At 47.5% G+C, this 24,044-nt stretch overlaps 1 protein-coding gene and 1 pseudogene across 4 annotated transcripts in view; one reads left to right on the top strand and one right to left on the bottom strand.

Moving 5' to 3' along the window:
• Window positions 1–1,776: 1,776 nt before the first annotated feature.
• ADAMTSL3 (ADAMTS like 3) overlaps window positions 1,777–24,044 on the top strand; it is a 381,800-nt gene continuing 359,532 nt past the window's right edge. For all 4 annotated transcript variants that reach the window (XM_042242633.1, XM_060408762.1, XM_027957113.2 and 1 more), the window contains exons 1-2: window positions 1,777–1,928; window positions 3,355–3,459. In XM_042242633.1, the coding sequence (XP_042098567.1) occupies window positions 3,391–3,459 (69 nt within the window). In that variant the 5' untranslated portion in view covers window positions 1,777–1,928; window positions 3,355–3,390. The remainder of the gene's footprint in view (window positions 1,929–3,354; window positions 3,460–24,044) is intronic.
• LOC105603111 (6-phosphogluconolactonase-like) lies at window positions 4,161–5,084 on the bottom strand (annotated as a pseudogene).

Below are 24,044 nucleotides of genomic sequence, written 5' to 3'. Positions count from 1 at the left end.
GCAAGAATACTGGAGTGGGTTGCCACTTCCTTCTCCAGGGGATCTTCCTGCCCCAGGGATAGAACCTGGGTCTCCCACATTGCAAGTGGACGCATTACCATCTAAGCCACCAGGTAGCTTTATAGCTCAGAGGCTGGCAGGAGTTGAATCCTGTGCTTTCCCCAGGAGCAATGGTTTGGTATTCCCAAATTCACTTTAAAGTTCTTTTGACTTTATGAGAACAAAACTCACATGGCAAATAAGGAGAATCAATTGTACATGGCTGCAATCTTTCTGGTTTAGCCCAGCCTCCCCTGCACTTAGTGACCAGTCTCTCCTCTGCCCCCTTCACACTGACTGTCTGCTGCTCACTTCCCAAAAGATTCCAGTCATTCTACCTGGAGTGGAGAGACAGAGACAGTCTTGGAGGTCCTCCTCTGGGCCAGAGGAAGTCCCACAGTAAGGAAGGGAAGATGAGGGAGGTAGACAGGCAGCACCAGCTCCCCTGGATAAAACTCTGCCACCACCTGTAAGGTACCAACCACAGAAAAGGCAGGAGACAACCTTCAGGGCTGAACAGTGGAGCCTTTAGAGAAAGGAGATGAGGGCTCCAGCCTTGACTTTGCAACTCATTGCCTACAAGTTATGTGTCCCTTGGGTCTCAGCTTCCCATCCATGAAATGGGAAGAATGCTACTAACACCATGGGGCTCTTGTGAAGATGAGCTGCACATGAAGAGCTTGGCACATAGCTGGCACACACTAAGCACCCAAGGAAATGGGGACTGTGAAGACTTAGCCCTAGGCATAATGAGATTTTGAAAGCCATCCCGAGGCCCTTGTATTCACACCTCTGAGATTAGGTCAAGGCCTACTTCTCACCACCTCCACGAGGAAATTCACCCTACTCCGGGTCCCTGACACCGCCACCCCAAATCTCAGGCCCGGGCACCCCAGTGTTTGGGCAGCTGCGCAGCTCTGTTACCCAAGTTCGGCTCATAGCAAGAGGCACCAGGTCGCTGGTGGTCCCTGGTAGCCAAGGGTCCGAGTGGGGAGCGAGCTCACCGGAGTCCACTGGCCCAGGCCCAGAGTGTGCTCTGGGCGCCGCTGGAGGTGAAGGCGGGCAGGCCGGGAGGGGCCACTGGTCTCCGACTTTGGTCATGCCTGGCCGGGAGCGCCGGAGGCTCGCAGGCACGAGCCAGCGGTTCCGGGCAAACCTCCGTGTGGCCGCTGGGCCTGACTTAGCAGAGTCGGCGCCCGGGCCCGGGCGGGGCGGGCGGAGGTTCGGGGAGGTTGGGGCGGGGGTTGGCGATGGCATCCCCGCTCCCGGCTCCGGCTGAGGCGGGGCGTCCCGGCTGGCTCGCGGCTCAGCGGCCGCCTTTCCCTGCGCGCCTGCCGGCGGCGGCGGTGGCGGCGTCGGCAGTCCCGGCTCTTGGCACCACGCCTGGCGGCCGGCCCAGGGCGAGGAGTGGCTTCCAGGAAGCGGGCGGAGGAGCGTTCCAGCCGAGTCTCGCCGTCGCCGCAGCCCCGCGCACTCCGAGCCGCCCGGCTCCCGCCCCTCGCGCGCTCCCTTCGAGCCCGCGGCGTCCCCGGCAAGGGCGGAGGGCGCGGGGTCGACGCGAGGGCGGGCGGGCGCCCGGGCGCGCTGTGCACTTGCCGGGCGGTGCAGGTGGCGGCGCGCGCCCTCCGCTTCTGGGCCGGGGCCAGCGCCGCGCTCCGCACGCCCGGAGGGGGCGGGAGAGGCGGGGCGGCCCCCGTCCCAGCCCCATTTAACTTCTCGGCGGCGGCGGCGACGACTGCGGCGCCGCGGGCTGGAGGCCGGCGTCGGGGAAGGTACGGGTCCCGGATCCCGCACGAGGTGTGGACCGGGCCGCTGCCGTCCGCCTCTCCCCAGCGCGCGCCGAGCCCGCGCCGCCCGGCTGCAAGTCCCGGACGCTTCTGCGGCGCCAGGTGGGTGCTCGGAGCTTGGCGCCCGGGGGCGCGAAGGCTCTTCCACCGCGGGTGTGGGGGAGAGCAAGGCGGCGCAGTGGGGTTGAGGGGCTCCGAGCGGCAGGGCACGACTCGGTTCCCGGGAACTTCAGGACCCGGGCCCTCGGCGAGGCTCGGAGACCTCTGGCCGGGCAGGCTCCGTGGGTCCCAGTGGTTTAGGGGAGAGACATTCGGGGACGCTTGAGCGTGAGGGAACTCCACCGACTTGGGGAATCTTCGGATTGGGGGCTTTCTAGGTAGAAAACAGGCTGACAGCAGCTAGTGGGCTCGGGCGTCGGAAGCTCCGGCCGCTTGGCAAGCGGGTTGCGAGCGCCCAGAGCGCCAAGGGCTGCGCGACGCGCCCGCCGCGGCCAGTGGCCGTGCGGGACCCGGACGCAGCGGGGGAGCGGGGACCGCCGGGCGGCGGATACTCGGAGGAGGAGTGCGCGCTGGGGACCGCTGGTGCGAGCGAGCGAGAGGGGCGCGCAGTCCCAGGGCCCCGCACTGGCCGCCTCCCTTCGGCCCAGAGTCGCCGCCTCAGGTCGGAAACAGCAGCACATTTGCGGATCGCATTAGGCCAGGCCCTTAATGCTTTCTCCAGATGGAGAGAAGCCACCGACCCGCCCCCGGACACCAGCTCGCCAAGGCGCCCGCGAGGCGAAGCGAGAGGCGAGGGTGACCTCGGCTTTTTGGCTTTTCCAGGCTTGACCCATCCTGATTTCCCTGCAAACCGTCAGGAGGACTCTGAGGAAAGCCCCCGCTGCCCTCCAGCCTCCCGCTGGCTTGCCCTCACCTATTGTGCTCGTGGGCTTCTCCAAGGCTGTACCCTCTGAACCCCTCCTCACTCAGCTCGCTGGCTGCAGGGCGGGGGCTCCGAGGACGATGAACGGTGTCTTCTGGTGGGGAACTAGCAGAAGACCCGCATGCCAGTCCTAGAATGGTCACTGTCTTGCGGTGTGATCTTAGGCAGGCTCCTTCCCCTCTCTGGGTTGGCTTAGTAGGGCTTACACTTATTTGTGCCTGAAGTAGCAGAAGCTGGCAGGTGCCCTAACCCTTGGCTCCACGCTGGCTTCCCTGAGTCGGATGCCAACAGCCACACCCTGCTGCTGACAAATGCGCTGGGAAGTGGTTGGTGCAGAGATGGCTTGGCTTTTGGAGGGCTGGAGGTATGGGCTGCACCGTGCAGGCGGGTCTAGCTCCCCTCCTGACTTTGATATGGACTCCTCCTAAAGAGAGTCCCAGACAGCCTGTACTCTACAGTAGGTAGCTCCATCCAAGGGCCAACACAAAGCTTTCCAAGACAGTATGTGGGGCTCAGGGTTACTCCCTCTGTTGATCTGGTAAGTCATGAGTGTTGCCACTGCTGGGTCTGGAGCTGAATGGAAACCAAATCTTTTCTCCTCTTTAGGCTACAAGTGAGACACCCCTGGGGAGACCCGACCCCATGGCTTCCCTGAAGAGCCCCTGGTGGCTGCTAATGTGGCTGGTCTTCATGCACTCTGCCCTCCTGCAGGTAATAAGATGGGGAAGAGGAATGGTGGGCATCCCTCAGTTTACTTAGGAGTATTATTCTAAATCACCTAAGTTGTAGTGTGGCTGATGTTAATCGTGTACCAAAGAGAATCTAATATTGTTTCTTACCTCCAGCAAATGGTATTTCTCGTTGCCTTAGCTGTAAGAATAATCCAATCCCTTGGGTCCTCTCTGAGTCCTAATACCACAGTGGATACTATATACAAGGGGTGGCTTGGGGCTGTGATGGATCCTGTCTGTTTCAGTCTGGAATGGCTGTCTGCATGTGCCCTGGAGGGGCATACGGCTGCTGGAGGCCAGGGCGTGATGAATGGGCAGAGCCCAGGTTCTGGCCTTAGTTCAGCCACTAAAAAAGTATTCTGTGTGTATGTCCATCAACACATACTGTTTTGTAGTTCTTTTCACTCTTTCTTTCTCCCTGTCTTCCCTTTTTTCCCTTTCCCTCCCTCTTTCTTTCTTTATACACACAAATACTCTTTCTAGTAACTGAGTCACCTGAGTCACAGCACATAGCCTGAGACCCCTGGCAGCACTGGTGGCTGCACCCTTTCAGCTTCCACTGGCACAAAACTGCTTTTCTAAAATAAAGTCTGTAGTGGGCTGGCAGCAGGTCCCAGCCCCGGAAGGCCTCTTCCTACTTGGGCTGTGCATAGTCTCAGCTATAGCATCTCTTGGTGCTGGTTACAAAGTGGAATACTTCTTGAGAGGCAAGGTCAGGAGTTGGGATACTGCCTCTTCCAGAAACCAGCCAAGTCTCCCTGTGCAGAGCTGGACCAGGGTGGTGGAGACTGGTTTTCCTCCTCGTCCTCCCAAATGTGCTTTAGAATGGCTGTCTTGCCTGCTCCACTGGCCACGAAGATGAGAGCACTAGCTGTGTTCAGCAGGGAAGTGTGAGGGTCCCGCGCTGCTGAGGTGGCTGGGGGAATCGCCGATGGGGGTGACTCCTGATCGTGCAGGAGATTGGGGTCTGGGAAGGGTGAACAGGGGCTGCCATCGGGATCTACACCCAGAATCAACAGATTGAAAACCAGAATGAAATCCCTTAGGAAGGCCAGTCTCAGCTTCTTGGCGCAGTTCTCAGTCGCTGCCTCCACAGGCAGCTTGGGGTCAGTGGTGATCACTTGGCTGGTGGGGCTGGGCTGCACGGCAAGCAGGTGGGTCCTGTAGAGGCCATCTGGGTTTTTGGATTGCTGGAGGGGAAGGGCATGAGGTGCTCATTGGAGAAGCCCAGTGTCCGGTGAGGAGGCTGGTGCACCTGGTGGGCGGGGCAGCAGTGGCCCATGGCTCACAGTCCCCGCACCCAGATGAGGCTGCCAGCAACAGGTCAAGTGCAAAGCTGCCCACTGTACTACTGGTTGTGCCAGCAACTGGCCCGGCTCAGCTTCTGCAGGCTCCGGAAGATGGAGTGGAGGCCACCAGTATGCCTGCCCTATGCAGCCTGTCTTTAGTCTCTCGTCTTTCCCGCCAGTCTGGAGGGGGACTGCTCTAGCACTGTATCATCATATACTTTCTGGGCAGACGCCAACCAAGGAAGGAAGCTTGCCTTGCCTGAGAGGCAATTGGGAATAGCTGAGACTGTGGCAAAGTTGATGGTACCTTCTCCATCTCTTAAGGGCAGCCTCTACTCAATTCCAGCCATCATTGCCAAATGAGAGTGCAAACTCAGGGTTGCTGGATCATATTGTTGCTCAAGATAGCTGGTTATCCAGACCTCCTATGTGATCTCCCAGTTTTTAAAGGGTTGCAAGCCAGACAAATATATTTGTAGACTGGATTCAGCCAAGCAGTTTGTTGATGATTTAGGCGCTAACTCGTGTCTGACTCTTTGCGACCCCATGGACTGTAGCCCGTCAGGCTCCTCTGTTCATGGGATTTCTCAGGCAAGAATACTGGAGTGGGCTGTCATTCCCTTTTCCAGGGGATCGTCCCAGCCCAGGCATTGAACTCGGGCAGTCTGCTGCACTGCGTGTGGATTGTATGTGGATTCTTTACTGGCTGAGCCACCAGGGAAGGTGCAGAGCAAGATTTCCTGGCTATCCAGTGGTTGGGGCTTCGCCTTCCAATGCAGGGGGTGTGGGTCTGATCTCTGGTAGGGGAGCTAGGATCCCACACGCCCTGTGACTGAAAGACCAAAACATAAAACAGAAGCAGTTTTGTAACAGATTCAATGATGACTTTAAAAATGGCCCACATCAATAAAACCTTTAAAAAATAATAAAGTGCAGAGCACATCTAAGTATTTTGTCCTGAGAGCTGCTTCGAACCCATACTGCACCCTGTGTGAATTAGAACATGCTGGTCCATTCAGTATCTAGTGTGAATTGGAACAAGGAAGCCCCTCCCTGATCATGTAACTTGTCATCACATGGCTTAGTGGCCTCTGTACTCTCAGGGTCTGGCAAAGGCCCTGACGCTTAATAAGGCTCTAACATCTCTTAGATGGGCTTGTGCACATAAATAAAGAGATACACCCTGAGAGAGATTAATCAGACCTCTCTGCTTCGCATTTTACTCTCAGACTTAGTGTTTCTAAGGCCCCTTTCAGCTCCAGTGTCCCATGATTTCTGTGACTCATACAGAACTGGCTAGTGAGGTACAGCTTCTCCCCCATTATTCACTTTATTGATGCTACTCCATCCATATTTTAATAGATTGCTTTTATTAGAACAGATGTAAATCTTTTCAGGGTAACCTTAGGATTTCTGTGGTCAGCGAGGTGTAGGGTTGGGGCATGGTGGGTGGAGACTTGCTTTTCCATCTCATCAGATCTGAAACAGAGATTTGTTCCTGGTCAAATGGGGCTGAGGCTTCACGGCACGGGGTTTCGTTTTGTTTTCTTCCACCCTATAAAATTAAAATGAGCTTTGAGGCAGTCTGTTGACCTTTGGCCAAGGGCAGTGCCTCCCCAGCTTGAATCACTCACTGACCTCTTGTTGATTTTTCCATATCTGTGTGGCTTGGCAGTGTTGATTCCATGTGTGGGGCAGTGTGTGCACAGGAGGCTGTAAGTGGAGATTTCAGGCTAGTTGTCTTTATCATTTGCAGCATCGGCTGTTGGAATCCCAGCTGCACCACTTCAAGGCCTGTCATACAAACATCTCTGCATCTCAGTGTCCACATTTGTAGATAGGGGGTGCCTACCTCACAGACTTTTCTGGAGGAGTCAATCCATTGTGAACGGAGAAAAAAAGCTGTCTGGCATGACTTCCCAGGTGGCTCAAAGGTAAAGAATCCACCTGCCAATATAGGATATGTGGGTCTGATCCCTGGGTGAGGAAGATCTCCTGGAGAAGGAGATGGCAACCCACTCCAGTATTCTTGCCTGGAGAATCCCATGGACAGAGAAGCCTGGCAGACTACAGTCCATTGGGTCACAAAGAATCAGACACGACTGACTGAGTGACTAAACAGCAACATGTAGTAAAGGCCCTTGATATATTAACCTTTTAAAACAAATGTTGTTGTCATTCTATCGCTGAGTCGTGTCTGACTCTGTGACCCCATGAAGTGCAGCATGCTAGGCTTCCCTGTCCTTCACTGTCTCCCAGAGTTTGCTCAAACTTGTGTCCATCAAGTCAGTGATGCCATCCAACCATCTCATCCTCTGTTGTCCCCTTCTCCTCCTGCCCTCAATCTTTCCCAGCATCAGGGTCTTTTCCAATGAGTTGGCTCTTCGCCTCAGGTGACCAAAGTATTGGAGCTTCAGCTTCAGCATTAGTCCTTCCAGTGGATATTCAGGGTTGATTTCCTTTAGGATTGACTGATTTGATGTCCTTCAAACAAGCTAAGTGTCTGTAATTTCTGCTGGGGAACTGTAGGGGGCACCCAAGAGGCATCAGCTGAGAAGGGAGAATGCTGCAGAGGCTGGGAGGTGGGACTTGATCTTCTCAGGGAAGGTTCTCTGCAGCTGTGGGTGGTCCCATCACACGGCCTGGGTGAATGTTACAGTGAAGGCTAGATCAGTTTCTGCTCCTGAGGGTTGGATACTTGGTTATCTCCTTAGTGTCAGCCTGGATTTGTTTTAAAGCTGCCCCTCCTCTGAGGATTTGGTTGTTTGGGGGACCCTTGGAGTCGTCTTAGAAAAAAAATTGGGGGAGGGGGCCACACCACATGGCACGTAGAATCTTAGTTCCTTGACCAGGGATTGAACCCATGCTGCCTGCATTGGAAGCACAGAGTCTTAATTAATCGCTGGACAGCCAGGGAAGTCCTCTTGGGGTCGTCTTTAGTCTCTCTCAGATGGTAAAAGCATCTGCCTACAATGTGGGGGACCTGGGTTCGATCCCTAGGTTGGGAAGATCCCCTGGAGAAGGAAATGGCAACCCGCTCCAGTACTCTTGCCTGGAAAATCCCATGGATGGAGGAGCCTGGTAGGCTACAGTCCATGGGGGGCAAAGGGTCGGCAGACACAACTGAGCGGCTTCACTTTCACTTTTCCTTATAAGTGCTGCCACCACCATGCTGAAACTGAAGCTCCAGTGCTTTGGCCACTGGATGTGAACAGCTGACTCACTGGAAAAGACCCCGATGCTAGGAAAGACTGAGGGCAGGAAGAGAAGGGTATGACAGAGGACGAGATGGTTGGATGGCATCACAGACTCAAAAGACATGAATCTGAGCAAATTCCAGGAGATAGTGAAGGACAGGGAAGCCTGGCGTGCTGCAGCTTATGGGGAAGCAAAGAGTCAGACATGACTGAGCGACTGAACAGAACTGAATGAATCATTCTGGGTTTTTCTTTTTTGGCTGCATTGGGTCTTCTTTGCTGCATGTGGGCTTTGCTGCAGTTGGCTGATGGAGAGTTAACAGCCCTGTGAGGCTGAGATGCAAGGAGGAAGGGATGTGCCAATTCACTTAATAAAAACTAGATTATCTTTATTGAATCAGCTAAAACTGAAGTCTTTATAATCACTGACCACAATAATCATGATAGATTGCAGAGCAAGCCATGAGGTCTGCAGCCTCGTGTTTTCCTAACTCGCTCTTGACCATTTCTGGAGGAGCTCGCTGTTCCCTTCAGTCAGGCAGCTGGAGAGGCCTCCCCTCTTCCTGTCATGCCCTGGCCCTGGATGCTTCCTGTTGCTCTGGGCCTTCTCCTCAGGGACCCAGATCTTCCCTGAGAAGACAGCTGCTGCTGTTCCAACCCTCTTCCAGCCTTCTTCATTGAGAAGTCTCAGCTCAGGCAGATATAAACACAAAGCCAGTCACGGGCTCCAGCTATGCTTGGCCAAATCCAATCTGTTTCCATGCCTCCGTGCACTCTTGGGCAAATTCACTCGCATTTATTTTTTTATTTTTATTTATTTATTTTTAGATTTTTGGCTGTGCTGGGTCTCCGTTGCTGTACACAGGCTTTCTCTAGTTGTGGCGAGTAGGGGCTACTGTCTAGTTGTGGTGTGCGGGCTTCTCATTGCAGTGGCTTCTCTTGTGGAGCGCAGGCTTTCGGGTCCACGGGCTTCAGTTGTTGCTGCTCCCAGGCTCTAGAGAATAGGCTCAGTAGTTGTGGCACACGGATTTAGTTGCTCTACAGCATGTGGGATCTTCCTGGACTGGGGATCGAACCTGTGTCCCCCGCATTGGCAGGTGGATTCTCAACCACTGGATCACCAGAGAACCCTGCATTTATTAAACGTCCAGTCTGATTTAAAATTTCAATTCCCCACTTGATTTAAATCTCATCTCCCTTCTGTCTAGTCTAGCCTTAACACAGGGCTCCAGGTAACTGAAGTGGGGTTGTACTGAGATCCATTCTCCTCTCACCTCAACCAGTGGTGAGGATTGGTTTGGAGATCTTTCTTCCTTTTAGTTATTTTGGATCCAGCTCTCCTGAAGCTGGAAGCAAGGAGAGGGGATGGGGAGAAGGGCAAACAGCTCTTAACTGGATGCCACTGTGTGGTCCTTGTCATCATCTGTCCGGCTCTCATTGACTCTCTGCACCCCCTGGGTGGCACGTGTGAGTTCTTCAAAGGGTTCTGCAGCGCCTGCCTTTTCTGAAGCAGGAGGCTCAGCTCCAGTTTGTCTCATACTGCTGGGATCCTCTTCCAGGCAGCCCAGTTGAGTGGATGCTGACAGAATGGTTTGAATCCAGATCCTTTGGTGTTGACCACTTGATCCATGGGCTTCCCTGGTGGTTCAGTGGTAAAGTATCTGCCTGCCAATGCAGGAGACACAGGAGACTCAGAGTTGATCACTGGATTGGGAAGATCCTCTCAAGAATGAAATGGGAACCCATTCCAGTATTCTTGTCTGGAGAATTCCATGACAGAAGTGCCTGGAGGGCTACAGTGTTCACATCCATGCTGTGCAGATGGTGGGGGTAGAGGCTGCTCCAGCGCTGCCTCCTCCCTATCTGGACAGCTCCCTTCAGTTCTCCAGTCTTTCTCTGCCAGGACAGATCAGTGGATCCAGTCTAAGCTGATGCCCACCTGGAGAGTGGATTGACAGTCCCTCCTTGCAGGGATCCCTGATTCTATGAGTGATTCTTTTTTTTTTCCTTCAGTGCATCTCAGTTCTCTGTCTTAGACGGGAAGGAGTGGGGTGTTGGCTGGTGATCCTTCTTAAGGAACTCTAAGGGTGAGATCCACCTTACGTTGGTAGTTCTCTTTATTTTTTCTTATACTTTTTTTAAAGTTTTTTTTGATGTGGACCATTTTTTAAAAAGTCTTTATTGAATTTTTTATAATATTGCTTCTGTTTTGGTTTTTTGGCCACAAGGCATGTGGGCCCTTAGCTTCCTGATGAGGGACTGACCCTGCACCCCCTGCAGTGGAAGGCAAATCTTAACCACTGGACCTCCAGGGAAAGCCTGGTAGTTCCCTTTAGAATGTGGATACTTAGATCCTCTTTGTCATCTGCTCTGCCTCCTAAATTCCAGTGTTTTGGCATTGAGAAAGGTCCATGTGACTATTTTGATAGATACCGATTTTAATTGATAGAACCAATTTTAATTGGTTCTAGTCCTAGGGCTGGGGCTTCCCCGGTGCTGCAGTGGTAAAGAATCTGCCTGCCAATGCAAGAGACACAGGTTCAATCCCTGGGTGGTCGGGAAGATCCCCTGGAGGAGGGCATGGCAACCCACTTCAGTATTCTTGCCTGGAGAATTCCATGGACAGAGGAGCCTTGCGAGCTACAGCCCACAGGGTCGCAAAGAGTCAGACACAACTTGGCAACTAAACAACAGCAACAACAAGTGAACATTTTTGATCACTTATTTGAATGCATGGGTTTCTGATTCTTTGCAACCGTATGGACTATAGCCCACCAGGCTCCTTTGTCCATGGGATTTCCCAGGCAGGAATACTGGAGTGGGTTGCCATTTCCTCCTCCAGGCGATATTCCTGACCCGAGGACTGAACCAGCGTCTCCCGCACTGGCAGGAGGATTCTTTACCACCTGAGCCATCGTCTTGTTTCTGGCTGTTTCTAAAAGCTGCTTAGTTCCAGAGTTCTGCTGTTCGCCCCGTTCTCTGTCTGTCCACACGCTCTCCCCGGGCAGCCCCAATCACTGCTGGTTTTTCTCTCCAGAGGCTCCTGCCTGGGGTTATCATCTGAGCAGTCAGGTCTCATAGTGATTCAGGCTTTCAAAGATAGGCTTTTAATATTCTCTTCAAATAGGATTATATCTACATTGAAAAGATAAAAAAGTGTATTTTTACATCAACTGTTAAATGTAAACATTGGAAATAAAACACAATTTTAATAACTTCCTTCCCCCCCTTCCTCCTTTTCTCTCTTTCTCCCTTCCTTCTCCCTTCCTTTGTTTCTCTTTCTTCCTCTCTCTCTTGTTCTCTCTTTTCCTTCCTTCCTCCTTTCCTCCCTCCCTCCCTCCCTCCCTCTCTCGTTTTTTTTCCCTCTCTCCCTTTCTTTCTTCCTCCCTCCCTCCCTTCTTCTCGCTCTCTCTTTCTTCCTTTCTTCTTGGTGACCTCACTAAAATGGAAGAGGCCCAGTATCTCTGAGAGATTTCCGCCTGCCTCTTCCATGAGCTGCAGATTAATATATCCATAAACTGCTGCATGCTTCCACCAGGATATCCCTTGGAGGCCTCAGCACTTCCTAAACAGAAGTCCTCCCCACCCACCCAGCTCTGTCTCAGTGCCCGGATTCTCCACGTTCTGCTCATTTGACCCAGACTCCTGGGATCTCTCTGGAGACCCTCTTCTCTGTTGCCCCTGCCCCGTACCCCTCAACTTCCCTTTTTCCATCTCAGAAATGGTTCTTCATTCGGTTTTGTCCTCTTGGTTTCTACTGACACTAAATTTGAAGAGTAAGATATTTAACAGCATGGAGTATGAAGTAAGGATGAACAAAGTTACTCTGTGGCTACACTAGAGAGGACCTTGCCGAGCATGCTAAATAAATAAATGATAAAGAGGGCTTGGCTCAATGGGCAGTACAGAAGCTTTGGGCGTTGATCAGGAGGTGATGGGAAAGATGCTATTAAGACTCCTTTGGAGAGACTTCCCTGCTGGTCCAGTGGCTAAGACTCCACACTCCCAATGCAGGGGGTCCAGATTCAGTCCCTGGTTGGGGAACTGGATCTCCCATACCACGACGAAGAGTTCGCATGCTGGAACTAAATATCCCAGATCCTGTGTGCTGCAAATAAGATGTGGCACAGCCAAAGAACTAAATAAATAAATATTTTAAAAATTTTAGAATGATTCCATTGGACCACTAGGAGCACATTCAAGTCAGAGATGCTTGGTACATTGTTGGTACCAGTGCAGGTTGGTAATGATGAGAACTTTAACTGTTCACAAGAGTACATGGGGTGGGAGATGGGAGTTAAGTGGGGAGAGGGGTCAGGGAGTTAGTCATTGACCAGAGGGTGTGATTCTGGGCACCATTTCAGAGCCTGAAGGGATAGATCTTGACTAGTGAGTATGTGGGACTGATAGAGAACAAAGGAAGTATGGAAGATTCCTTTAGGTTTTGAGCTTGCTTTAGGAACACAGAGGGGTGAAAATTTCACCCCAATCTTGGGAAATTGTCAGTTCTGTTTGAAGGAGTCATTCTGGGGCAAGCTGTAAATTGCAAAAGGTGAGGCACTGAATAAAGAAAATAGGTAATACTCTTTGAGAAGGGAACAGGGTCATTGGAAAGGTTTTAAGGAGCAAAGTGAATACTTCAGTGCATATGCATTCCAAAGGGCAGCCGTCAGGAGAAAGGGAGGGATTAAGGATCCAAGAGGAAAAAAACAATTATATGCAACAGTTTCATAACAGGAAAAAAAGAAAAAACAACCAGGCAGTGTTTCCTCTCCACATTGCTAATGGGTCTTAAAGCAGCAAAGCTAACATCTTATGGAAACCACATTTCAAGGTCTATGATTGTGATTGCTCTCAGTTTATTTTTACAAAGATGCTAATTTCCATAAATAGCATGGAAGCATAAAGCAATTTCCTCTCCAAGTATTTTATGCAATTACTTTCTGGAATTTGTCAGCACTGAACAGCTCCAGCCAATGTATGCTATAAATTATTGTGGTCAAATACTCAGAAATGCATTTGTTCCCTAAGCTTTCATTTATAAATATAATAACATGTTATGTTGAAAAAAATTTTTTTAAAAGGAAGAATAAGTATTTTATTAATAAAAACTCATTGTTAGTATTAAAGGACTCTGAATTCCCTTCACTCTGTCTTTTGAAATTTCCATTTTTTTTCTTCTGATTTAAAAGCACGAAACATACTCATAAAAAAATGTGGAAAATACCGGAAAGGACAAAGATGAATAGAATCACCTTTCATTCTGACAGCTGTTGGGATTTTGTTGTATATATTTCCAATATTCTTAGTAGTAGCATATATATATATCTTTTAAAAAGTGATTACACTGTATTTGGATAACTTTGTAAAGATTTAACAATATAAGGCATATTTCATAAGACATTTTTATATTATTATCACATTATAATATTTAATGTCTTCATAATATTGCATCACTTGGTGTGCTATATTTTGTTAACTGATTCTTTACTGCTGAACATTTAAGTTCATTAGTTTTTTTGAAGTTGCAAATAATACTGCTATGAAAATATGTTTGCAGATCCTCTTTGCTCATATTTGTGATTATTTTCTTTGAATACATTTCTAGGAAAATGTATTTGTTGAAGCAAAATCTTGGGGTCAGGAACCTGGTGCAGTTGTAAGACCTTTGATTTATGCTATCAAATTGCTTTTCTTGGGTCTTCCCTGGTGGTTCAGTGGCTAAGACTGTAAGCTCCCAATACAGGGGCCCATGTTTGATCCCTGGTCAGGGAAATAGATCCCAAATGCCACAACTAAATATACCACATGTCACAATGAAGACTGCAGATAGCTTGTGTCAGTCACAACTAAGACTCAGCACAGCCAAATGAATAAATAATTTTTCTAATTGCCTTTCAGAAAGGATCTATAAAAATGTCATCTTACTTCGCAATAGTTGGCAGTATAAGATTTAAGGAAATCTTAGTAGCGAGAGATTCTTAAAAATACTTTAGGGCCAATTGTATTACTGCTTTTGTGCATGGTCTCTTTGAGGCATTAGAAATAGAATAAAAGATTTTATTTTCATATTTTTGCCCATTTTTCAACTAAGAATTTCTCATTAACCTGTGTGTGCCTTTTATAGATAAAGAATATTAGTCTTTTGTACCTAATATATTGCAAATGATTTCTCTGTTGTATCATTAATATTTTCATTTTATTTATGTTTTTTTGATGAACCGACATTTAAAATTTTCAAGTTACCTACTCTAGAAGTCTCTTTCTCTTTTTAAAGTATTTATTTATTTATTTCGCTGCGTTGAGACAGCTGTGGCACACAGGTTCTTCCTTGCTGCTCATTGCCTCAAGTCATGTGGGGTCTTGGTTCCCCGACCAGGGATCAAACCTGTGTCCCCTGCACTGCAAGGCCAATTCTTAACCACTGGACCACCAGGGAAGTCCCAGGGGGTTTCTTGAGAATCTCACAACTGTTGAATTTTGAAAATAAAAGGAAGATGTGACTCTAGAGAGAAGGAAAGAGCATCTTTGATAAGAGAAGGAGTCAGGCACCAATGCGGTATGGAAGCTGTTGACTAGTCTGGTCCATTCCCTGTCTCACACCTCATGTCCTGCTGTTCTCCAGCAAACAGTCGATCCTAGGACAGAAGTAAGTGAATGCAGTGCAGTAAGCAACTGGGGACAGGCTTTGGGTACAGGACGAGTACTCTCGGAGATGAACTGGAAACACACAGGATTAAAACTAGATGGTAACAAAGGACACCTAACAAACGTGCAGTTAATGTTTCTCAATAAGAACAGAAACAATTCAACAACACAGTCGAATACAACTTTTCTCGCTCTTTTTCTTCAGGTCTTTGTAAATCTTGGTGCTGCAGTTTTTGGCACTGATTAGAGTATTAGGGAAGAGAACTTGGGGCCAATCTGATTTTTAACCCTTGTTTGTGTCTCGCTTTTCTGCCATGATATGTACATGATTTCTTCCTTATCCTGAAGTCCATATTCTCATCTGGACATAATGTAGATAATTTTTAACCTTCATAAGCATGTACATGTGTTTCCAGAAAGGTTTTTTTATTTTAGTGTGCTCTTCAAATCTGTAATGTTTTTACTTTTGCCATTTTTTGGCTAAACTCACTTCTTCTGTCATCTTAAAATGTTTACTTGTATTTATTTTTTAAAATTGGAGTATAATTGCTTTACAATGTTGTGACAGAAAAAAATGTTTTTTTTTTAAACTCTTGTATTACTTCTTGAACTTTTTAAAAGCAAGATCAGATTCTTTATAATTTATTTTGAGTAATTTATCTAGTGAGACATGTTCATTGCTTGCATTTTTCTTGTATTTGTTTCTATTTTTAAAACTTTGTATGCATGAATCTTGTGAGGGTTCTGCTCCAACAGGGATTCTCTTTTAATGAGCCTCTGTCCCACATGGTCTGTCATCTTTCTCAGCAGACTAGCAGGCTAAGAAGAGGATGTTCTTCTCTTGGTGATGAAAGAGACACATGAAAGCAAGGCCAAGACTACAAGCGTTTTCCTTATGCATTCTGCTTATGTCATTTCTGTAAAATCCCACTGGCCAAAGCAACTCATGTAGAAGACTGTCAGAGGGAAGGACAGAGCAGGTTATATGGCCAAGCCCAAAATTATTGGAGTGGGCTAGATAAAGAAGATTGGTGTATATATACACAATGGAATACAATGGACTATTACTCAGCCACAAGAAGGATGACGTAATGCCATTTTGAGAGATGTGGATGGACCTAGAGAGTTTCATACAGAGTGAAGTAGGTCAGAAAGAGAAAAACAAATATTGTATAATACTGCTTATATGTGAAATCTAGAAAAATGGTACAGATTAACTTATTTGCAAAGCATAAATAGAGACACAGACATAGAGAACACACAGGCGGGGAACACACAGAGAGAGCGTCGAGAATGTATGGGCACCAGAAGGGGAGCTGGGGGAGGGATGAATGGGGAGGTTGGGATTGGCATGCATACACTACTATGTATAAGGTGAGGTGAGGTGAGGTCGCTCAGCCGTGTCCGACTCTTGGCAACCCCGTGGACTGTAGCCCACCAGGCTCCTCTGTCCATGGGATTCTCCAGGCAAGAGTACTGGAGTGGGTTGCCGTTTCCTTCTCCAGGGGATCTTCCTGACCCAGGAATCAAACCTGGGTCTCCTGCATTGCCGGCAGACGCTTTACTGTCTGAGCCACCAGGGAAGCCCTTAAACAAACTCATTCTCACTTCCGAAAGGCACCATAGATAACTAATGAGAGCCTACTGTATACCACTGGAAACTCTATTTAATGCTCTGTGGTGACGTAAATGGAAAAGAAATCCAAAAAAGTGGGGATATGTGCACATGTATAGCTGATTCACTTTGCTGTGCAGCAGGAACAACATTGTAAAACAACTATACTCCAATAAAAATTAATTTAGATAAAAAATAAAGCTACCTAAATTATAAGCCTCCCCCCCAAAAATCCCAACAAAATTATTGAGTGGGCAAGTATGCTCCTCCCTTAGAGATCGTCTGTATGTGTGGAATGAGGGGTGGGAGTGAATATTTTTGAATAATCTATTCTAATCTGGCAAAGCCAGGTTTTGCCTTGAGGTAATATGGTACCAGAGAGCAAGCTTCAGTAGCTACGCTGACACCACCGTCACAAACTACTGTTCCTGAATTGGGAAGAGTTTCAGTAATGAGGAGCTGTGGCCAGGGCTCACCTCATGACATGAAGCTAGTGGCTTTCCGTCATGAGGTCGGTGTGCCTATTAGAGTGGGAGGTTATGACACCTTCCTTCCTGTCTTGTCACTGTTGCTCAGTCGCTAAGTTGTGTCTGGCTTCTTGAGCCCCGTGGACCACAGCACGCCAGGCTCCTCTGTCCCCCACTATCTCCTGAAGTTTGCTCAAATTCGTGTCCATTGAGTCGGTGATGCTATCTAATCATTCCATGCTCCGTTGCCCCCTTCTGCTGCCTTCAGTCTTCCCTAGCATCAGGGTCTTCTCCAGTGAGTCAGCTCTTTGCATCAGGTGGCCAAAGTATTGGAGCTTCAGCATCAATCCTTCCAATGAATACTCAGGACTGATTTCCTTTAGGGTTGACTAGTTTGATCTCCTTGCAGTCCAAGGGACTCTCAAGAGTCTTCTTCAGCACCACATTTCAAAAGCATAAATTCTTCAGTGCTCAGCCTTCTCTGTCTCACTCATAATTTTAACTCTAGCCCTAGACTTTAGTCTGTAGCAAGTAGAAATTTAAAAATTGATTCCTCTTAATCCCCTAGTTCAGTGTTGCTTCAGCTTTTTAACTGTAGCCCACAGGAGGAAGTACATTTTATTTTTAAAAACTTTTTATTTTTGAAAGATTTTTAAAAATTGGAAGGTAGTTGCTTTACAGTGTTGTGTTGGTTTCTGCTGTACAGCAAAGTGAATCAGCCATATGTATACATACATCTCCTCTTTTTTTGAATTTCCTTCCCATTTAGGTCACCACACAGCACTGAGTAGAGTTCCCTTTTCTATACAGTAGTTCTCATTAGTTACCTATTTTATACATGGTAGTGTATCTGTGTTGGAGAAGGCAATGGCACCCCACTCCAGTACTCTTGCCTGGAAAATCCCATGGACAGAGGAGCCTGGTAGGCTGCAGTCCATGGGGGTCACTAGGAGTCAGACATGACTGAGTGACTTCACTTTCACTTTTCACTTTCGTACATTGGAGAAGGAAATGGCAACCCACTCCAGTGTTCTTGCCTGGAGAATCCCAGGGATGGGGGAGCTTGGTGGGCTGCCATTTCTGGGATCGCACAGAGTCAGACATGACTGAAGCGACTTAGCAGCAGCAGCAGCTGTGTATCTGTGTCAGTCCCAGTCTCCCACTCCATCCCACCTCCTCTTCCTCCTTGGTGTCCATACATTTGTTCTCTATGTCTGTCAAAGTGCCTTTAACATCATGACTCAAGTCATGTATATAACTATGCATTCATATTTCTGGAACGAAAGTTTCAGAAAACAATGCTAATTCTTTCCAAGAGTGGTTCACTATGGTATTTGTCTTTTATATCCATTCCATTCCAAGCGATTCTATGAAAAAATGGCTGGCTAAGACCCAATGAATTTCATCGCCCATTAATGGGCCGTGTTTACAGTTTGAAAAAAACAAACAGTGCCTTAGTTCACAGTCCCCATTCTAGGGTTACTTTTGTGCATGTTGATCTCCTCGTCTGATATTTGGCTGGAAGGAGGGGGTTGAAAAATGAGGCTCCTAGCACAGCTTTTAAATTCTGGTTGGCCGTCACCTAGTGTAGCCTGCTTTCCTGGGGTGCTGTGTCCCCTCACTGAACCAACTATTGCCAGTGGTTTCCATTTAAAGCTACAGTTTCCAACACAATTGATTATTAAGGTTCTTCAGAACTATCTAGATGATCATATTCTTCTCCTTCTCTGACCTTCTACCATGATGAATCATATTAATAGGTTTTCTAATACTGAATCCTCCTTGTGTTCCCGGCATTAACTGTACTTGGCCATGGCATACTGCCTTTTTAATATTCAGCTGGATTTGGTTTGCAAATATTTTGTTGAAAAGTACTACATCTGTGTTCATAAGTAATGTTGGTTGGTGCTATATTTCCCAGGTTTTTAATATCAAAATTTTTGTTAACTTTGTAAAATGGATTGGAACATTTTCCATCATTTTTTCCTTTTCTGGATCAGTTTATATAGCACAGGAATAACCTATTCTTGGAAGGTTTGAAAGCAAAATAAATGGTAGTTTTACCTTAATAGTAAATGGGACCCAAGATCTTTTCAGGGAAGTAGTTCTTTGACAACTTTTTAAACATTTTTCTGTGATTATTGGATTATTCAGGTTTTCTCCTGCTTCTTTAATCAATTTTGGTAATTTACCTTTTTCTAGAAGTCTTCCATATAAACAAATTGAAAAATTTTTTGGACTTCCCTGATGGTCCAGGGGCTAAGACTTTGTGCTTCCATTGAAGGGGGCTTGGGATCAATCCCTGGTCAGGGAACTAGGTCCTTCATGCCACAGCTAAAATTTTGCATGCTGCAACTAAAAATCCTGCGTGCTGCAAACTAAGACCTAGCACAGCCAAATAAATAAATAAATACATATATATATATATTTTTTAAGTTAGAAATTTTATAGGACAGAGGAAAAGGAAGTATTATGTCATTTTTCAAACAAATTTGTAAATTATTTTGCTTTAATTTCTGATCTTTTCTTTCCTCAAGAGTATGCAGCCTGTAAAGCTTTAAGTTTTTCAATGCCCAGTTTCGAAGTGCTCCATTTTATGAATGTGGCAAGCATATTTAACAATTCATTTTTTCTAAACTTCTGTGAATACTGGACAGTGAATTTTATGCTCTGTGTTAAGTAGTGTTGTTCTCCTGTATCCCTTTTCTTTCTTGATCGGTTCTTTCTGTCTCCTCGCGCTCCACACTAATTCCTGTTTAGTTCTAGAGGGCAATGGTCTGTATCTTTATTTTTTCCCCCTTTGCTTTTACTGATCTTTGTCTTCAGGAACTCACCAATTCCTTGTCTAGCTGTTTTTGTTCACAGAGCTCATTCTTTCCTGAAGAGGAATAATGGGTCCAGGTGTCAGCTGAGATTGAACCCTGCTTTCCTATTTTCTGATCTTGCCTCTTGGTTGCTTTTTAGTTTATTAGGATAAATAATGAAATCTTCAACATGTTTATTCACAAGTATTTTTCTTAATTACCAAGTTGTGCCTGTTCATACTCCCACTCGTGACTTAGGAGAAGGCCCTTCTCACTCTGTGTGTGTGTGTGTGTGTGTGTGTGTGTGTGTGTGTGTGTGTGTGTTCGTCTGACTCTTTGCAACCCCATGGACTGTAGCCCACCAGGCTCCTCTGTCCATGGGATTGCCCAGGCAAGACTAATGGAATGGATTGTCATTCCCTTCTCCAGGGGATCTTCCCCATGCAGGGATCAAACCCAAGTCTCCTACACTGCAGGTGGGTAATCTTTAATACCTGGGCTACCAAAGAAGCCCCCTCACTGTATAGCCACCAGCATTTGATATTCCTAAACAATGTTGTCAGTTTAGTAGCAGTCCAGACATTTTAAACTCTGTCACCATTAACATATATACACTGCTGCTGCTAAGTTGCGTCAGTTGTGTCCGACTCTGTGTGACCCCATAGATGGTGACCCACCAGGCTCCTCTGTCCCTGGGATTCTCTAGGCAAGAACACCGGAGTGGGTTGCCATTTCCTTCTCCAATGCATGAAAGTGAAACTACCATGTGTGAAATAGATAGCTAGTGGGAAGCTGCTGTATAGCACAGGGAACTCAGCTGGGTGCTCTCTGTTAACCTAGAGGGGTGAGGTGGGGGTGGGTGGGAAGGAGGTCCAAGACAGAGGTGATGTGTGTATACATATAGCTGATTCACTTCATTGTACAGCAGAAACTAACTCAACATTGTAAAGCAATTATGCTCCAATAAAATAAAGAACTGTCACCCTTAAATCTAGGTAGAAATGGCCACCTTGGCTATGAGAGCAGGGAATTCTGAGTGGTGGTGTGCTCATTTAAAGGTCCATGTTAAGCTGTGTTATACAGTGAATAAGAAATGAGTCTATAAGGAGGTCAAACCAGTCGGTTCTAAAGGAAATCAACCCTGAATAGTCATTGGAAGAACTATTGCTGAAGGTGAAGCTCCAATACTTTGGCCACCTGCTTCGAAGAGCTGACTCATTAGAAAAGACTCTGATGCTGCAAAAGATTGAGGGCAGGAGGAGAAGAGGGTGGCAGAGGATGAGATGGTTCGATAGCATCACCCACTGAATGGACATGAATTTAGCATACTCCAGGAGATAGTGGAGGACAGAGGAGCCTGGTGTGCTGCAGTCCATGGGGTCACAAAGAGTCAGACACGACTTAAGGACTGAACAACAACGACTATAAGTTATGAAAAGAGAGACCCCTACATATTACAGTCTCCCAAATAAGGTGCCAGTCAGGGAGGGGGATAAAACTATAAGCAAGACTTGGTGCTCAGTGAAATCTGGGGGGCAAGACTCTAGGAGAGTTTGGAAAGGAGAAAGCCCTGGGGTACAGGCAGGGACTGTGAAGACCCTTTTCCTGCTTGGTTTGGTTCTCTGGGGATGCCCAGGGGATGACTGTTCCCTTGCTGGGATGGAAGGTGGAAGCCAGCGATGGGGAGGAGCCAGACTGGATGCATGGGGGCATGACCATCCTTCTGGAGAAAGGGTTGTTCATTTGCTGGCGATTATTGTAGTCACCCTTCACTGATGCTGAAACGGAAGAGAAGCAGGAATTATTGGAATGGGCAGAAGGAAGTGGGCCCAACGCCCTGAAGCTGTTAAAGTGAAATTCCTTTCAGTGCAAACACTTCATACTGAGAACGTGGAGCTTCCTTTCCATGAAGTGGTGGTTGGTAGGACACCAGCGTATATGTGGAATATGCTTACTCCCTACCTCTGTGGCTCTCTGAGGACTGCAGGCCCTCCCAGGACCCCAGCCAGTCCTTTGCTTCCCTCCTCAGGACAGGCTTGGTGGCCTGACATCTTGGAGGAAACCTAGGGGCTCCAGACTGACCTGCAGGCCCTCCACCCGGTCCCTGGAAGGTCTGGCATGTGGCAGGCATCTGTGGTCATAACTCTGGGAGGAGGGGCACCCGGGGCTGCTCACTCTGTAAACACTTTCTGGGATGTGTTAGGAGCTCCCCTCATCAGAGCCGGGAAAGCATTCGGTGCACTGAGCAGGGAAGGAACGCGTGCAGCGGCCAGGGGCTGTGCTCTGACGGGCTCTGTGCAGCCCCTGATGCAGGGAGGCCATTTGCCGGGTGATGCCCACTCTGCATCTGGCTGATTCCTTGTGGATCCTTAGGAGGTTCTTAGCAACCAGACACTTTAAAAATAATTTTTTTCATTTTGGGGCTGCACTTTTCGGCATTTGGCTCTTAGTTGCCTAAACAGGGATCGAAATCCCCTACGGTGGAAGCTCCAAGTCTTAACCACTTGACTTCCAGGGAATTTCCCCAGACACTTTCTTATTTTTTGCTGCTGGTTTTCTAGTTGGTTTTTATTTATGAAAATTTTTATTGGAATACAGTTTCTTTGCAATGTTGTGTTAGTGTCTGCTGTACAGCAAAATGAATCAGTGATACGTTTACCTGTATCCACTTTTTTTTTAGGTTACACTTAGGTCACCACAGAGCGTTGAGCAGAGGTCCGTGCTGTACTGCAGGTTCTCATTAATTATCTATCTTATACATAGTAGTGTATATATATGCCAGTCCCAGTCTCCCATTTCATCCCCCTTGATATCCATAAGTTTGTTCTCTATATTCATGACTCTGTTTCTGCTTTGCAATTAAGGTCATTTATACCGTTTTTCTAGATTCCACATATATGCATTAATATACAATATTTGTTTTCTCTTTCTGACTTACTTCACTCTGTATGACAGGCTCTAGGTCCATCCACATCCCTGCAAATAGCACTGTGTCGATCCTTTTTATGGCTGAGTAATATCCCGTTGCATATAGGTACCACATCTTCTTTACCCATTCCTCTGTTGATGGACATCTAGGAGCAACCAGACACTCTGAAAGACAACTGAAAGACTGGGGACGAGGGTTGGGAAACAGCCCAATCCATGCTAGGGAGTGAACTGGCCTCACTTTATTTTGTAGTTAATTGATTAAAGTGTCTAATAGATAGGCACATACACATATATGTACACAGACAGAGCAAGACGTATTATATGCTGATATAACCCTTCATCTTTCTACAGCGGGACTTCAGTGAATCCCTCAAGTGTGACAGGCCACACGTCTCTGTTCTTTTTGACCTCACTGCTGATTTGTTCCTGTATTGTCAGTTGATCTTCTTTGATGCCCACCCCAGGACACAAGGTGTATCAAGGGAGCTTTGGCTCCCAAGGTTCTTCCTTGCCAGCACAGACAGATGTTGAGTTTTTTTCCACTTCAGCAGTTACCAAAGGAAGCTTGTCTTTCAAAAGACACGTGGAGGAACCTCCCTGGTGGTCCAGTGGCTAAAACTGTGCTCCTGCTGCAGGGGGCCTGGGTTTGATCCCTGGTCATGGAACTAGATCCTGCATGTCGCAACTAAAGATCCTGCAAGCTGCAACTAAGACCCAGCACAGCCACATAAATAAATAAATAGTAAAAAACAGACCCATGGTGCATAGGACATGTGCAGGTGCTAAGCTGATTCAATCATGTACAACTATTTGTAACCCCATAGTCCACAGCCTGCTAGGTTCCTCTGTCCATGAAATTCTCTAGGCAAGAATACTGGAGTGCATTGCTGTGTCCTCCTCCAGGGGATCTCTCCGACCCAGGAGTCCAACCCACGTCTCCTGCATTGGCAGGCAGGTTGTCTACCACTAGTGCCACCTGGGAAGCTTTTTTAAACTGTCATGTGGAAATACTTACTGAGCTGAGAGCTTTGTAATTTAAGATTGTGAGGTTAACACATAATTCTGAGATTCAGTGAATGAATCCATTGACTGACAATCCCTGAGGTCAAGATAGAAAGTCATCTTAATGAAAAACTAGTATAAGACTCGAAGAAGGCAATGGCACCCCACTCCAGTATTCTTGCCTGGAAAATCCCATGGACAGAGGAGCCTGGTGGGCTGCAGTCCATGGGGTCAGTAGGAGTAGGACACGACTGAGCGACTTCCCTTTCACTTTTCACTTTCGTGCATTGGAGAGGGAGATGGCAACCCACTCCAGTATTCTTGCCTGGAGGATCCCAGGGACGGGGGAGCCTGGTGGGCTGCCGTCTATGGGGTTGCACAGAGTTGGACACGACTGAAGCAACTTAGCAGCAGCAGTATAAGACTAGTTCAGTTCAATTCAGTCGCTCAGTCATGTCTGACTCTTTGCGGCCCCATGAATCGCAGCACGCCAGCCCTCCCTATTGACAGTAAAAGTGCAAATGGAGCCCTAATATGTGTTCAGTATTCATAATTCATAGATTCTTTCTTCTTTATTCATTGATAGTAGGGTGAATTTTTCTTCCCAGGTGG

Source organism: Ovis aries, unplaced genomic scaffold, assembly GCF_016772045.2.
Source record: "Ovis aries strain OAR_USU_Benz2616 breed Rambouillet unplaced genomic scaffold, ARS-UI_Ramb_v3.0 scaffold_85, whole genome shotgun sequence".
Lineage (NCBI taxonomy): Eukaryota > Metazoa > Chordata > Mammalia > Artiodactyla > Bovidae > Ovis > Ovis aries.
The sequence above is the reverse complement of the archived record's forward strand: the minus strand, read 5'-3'. Positions and strand labels throughout refer to the sequence as shown.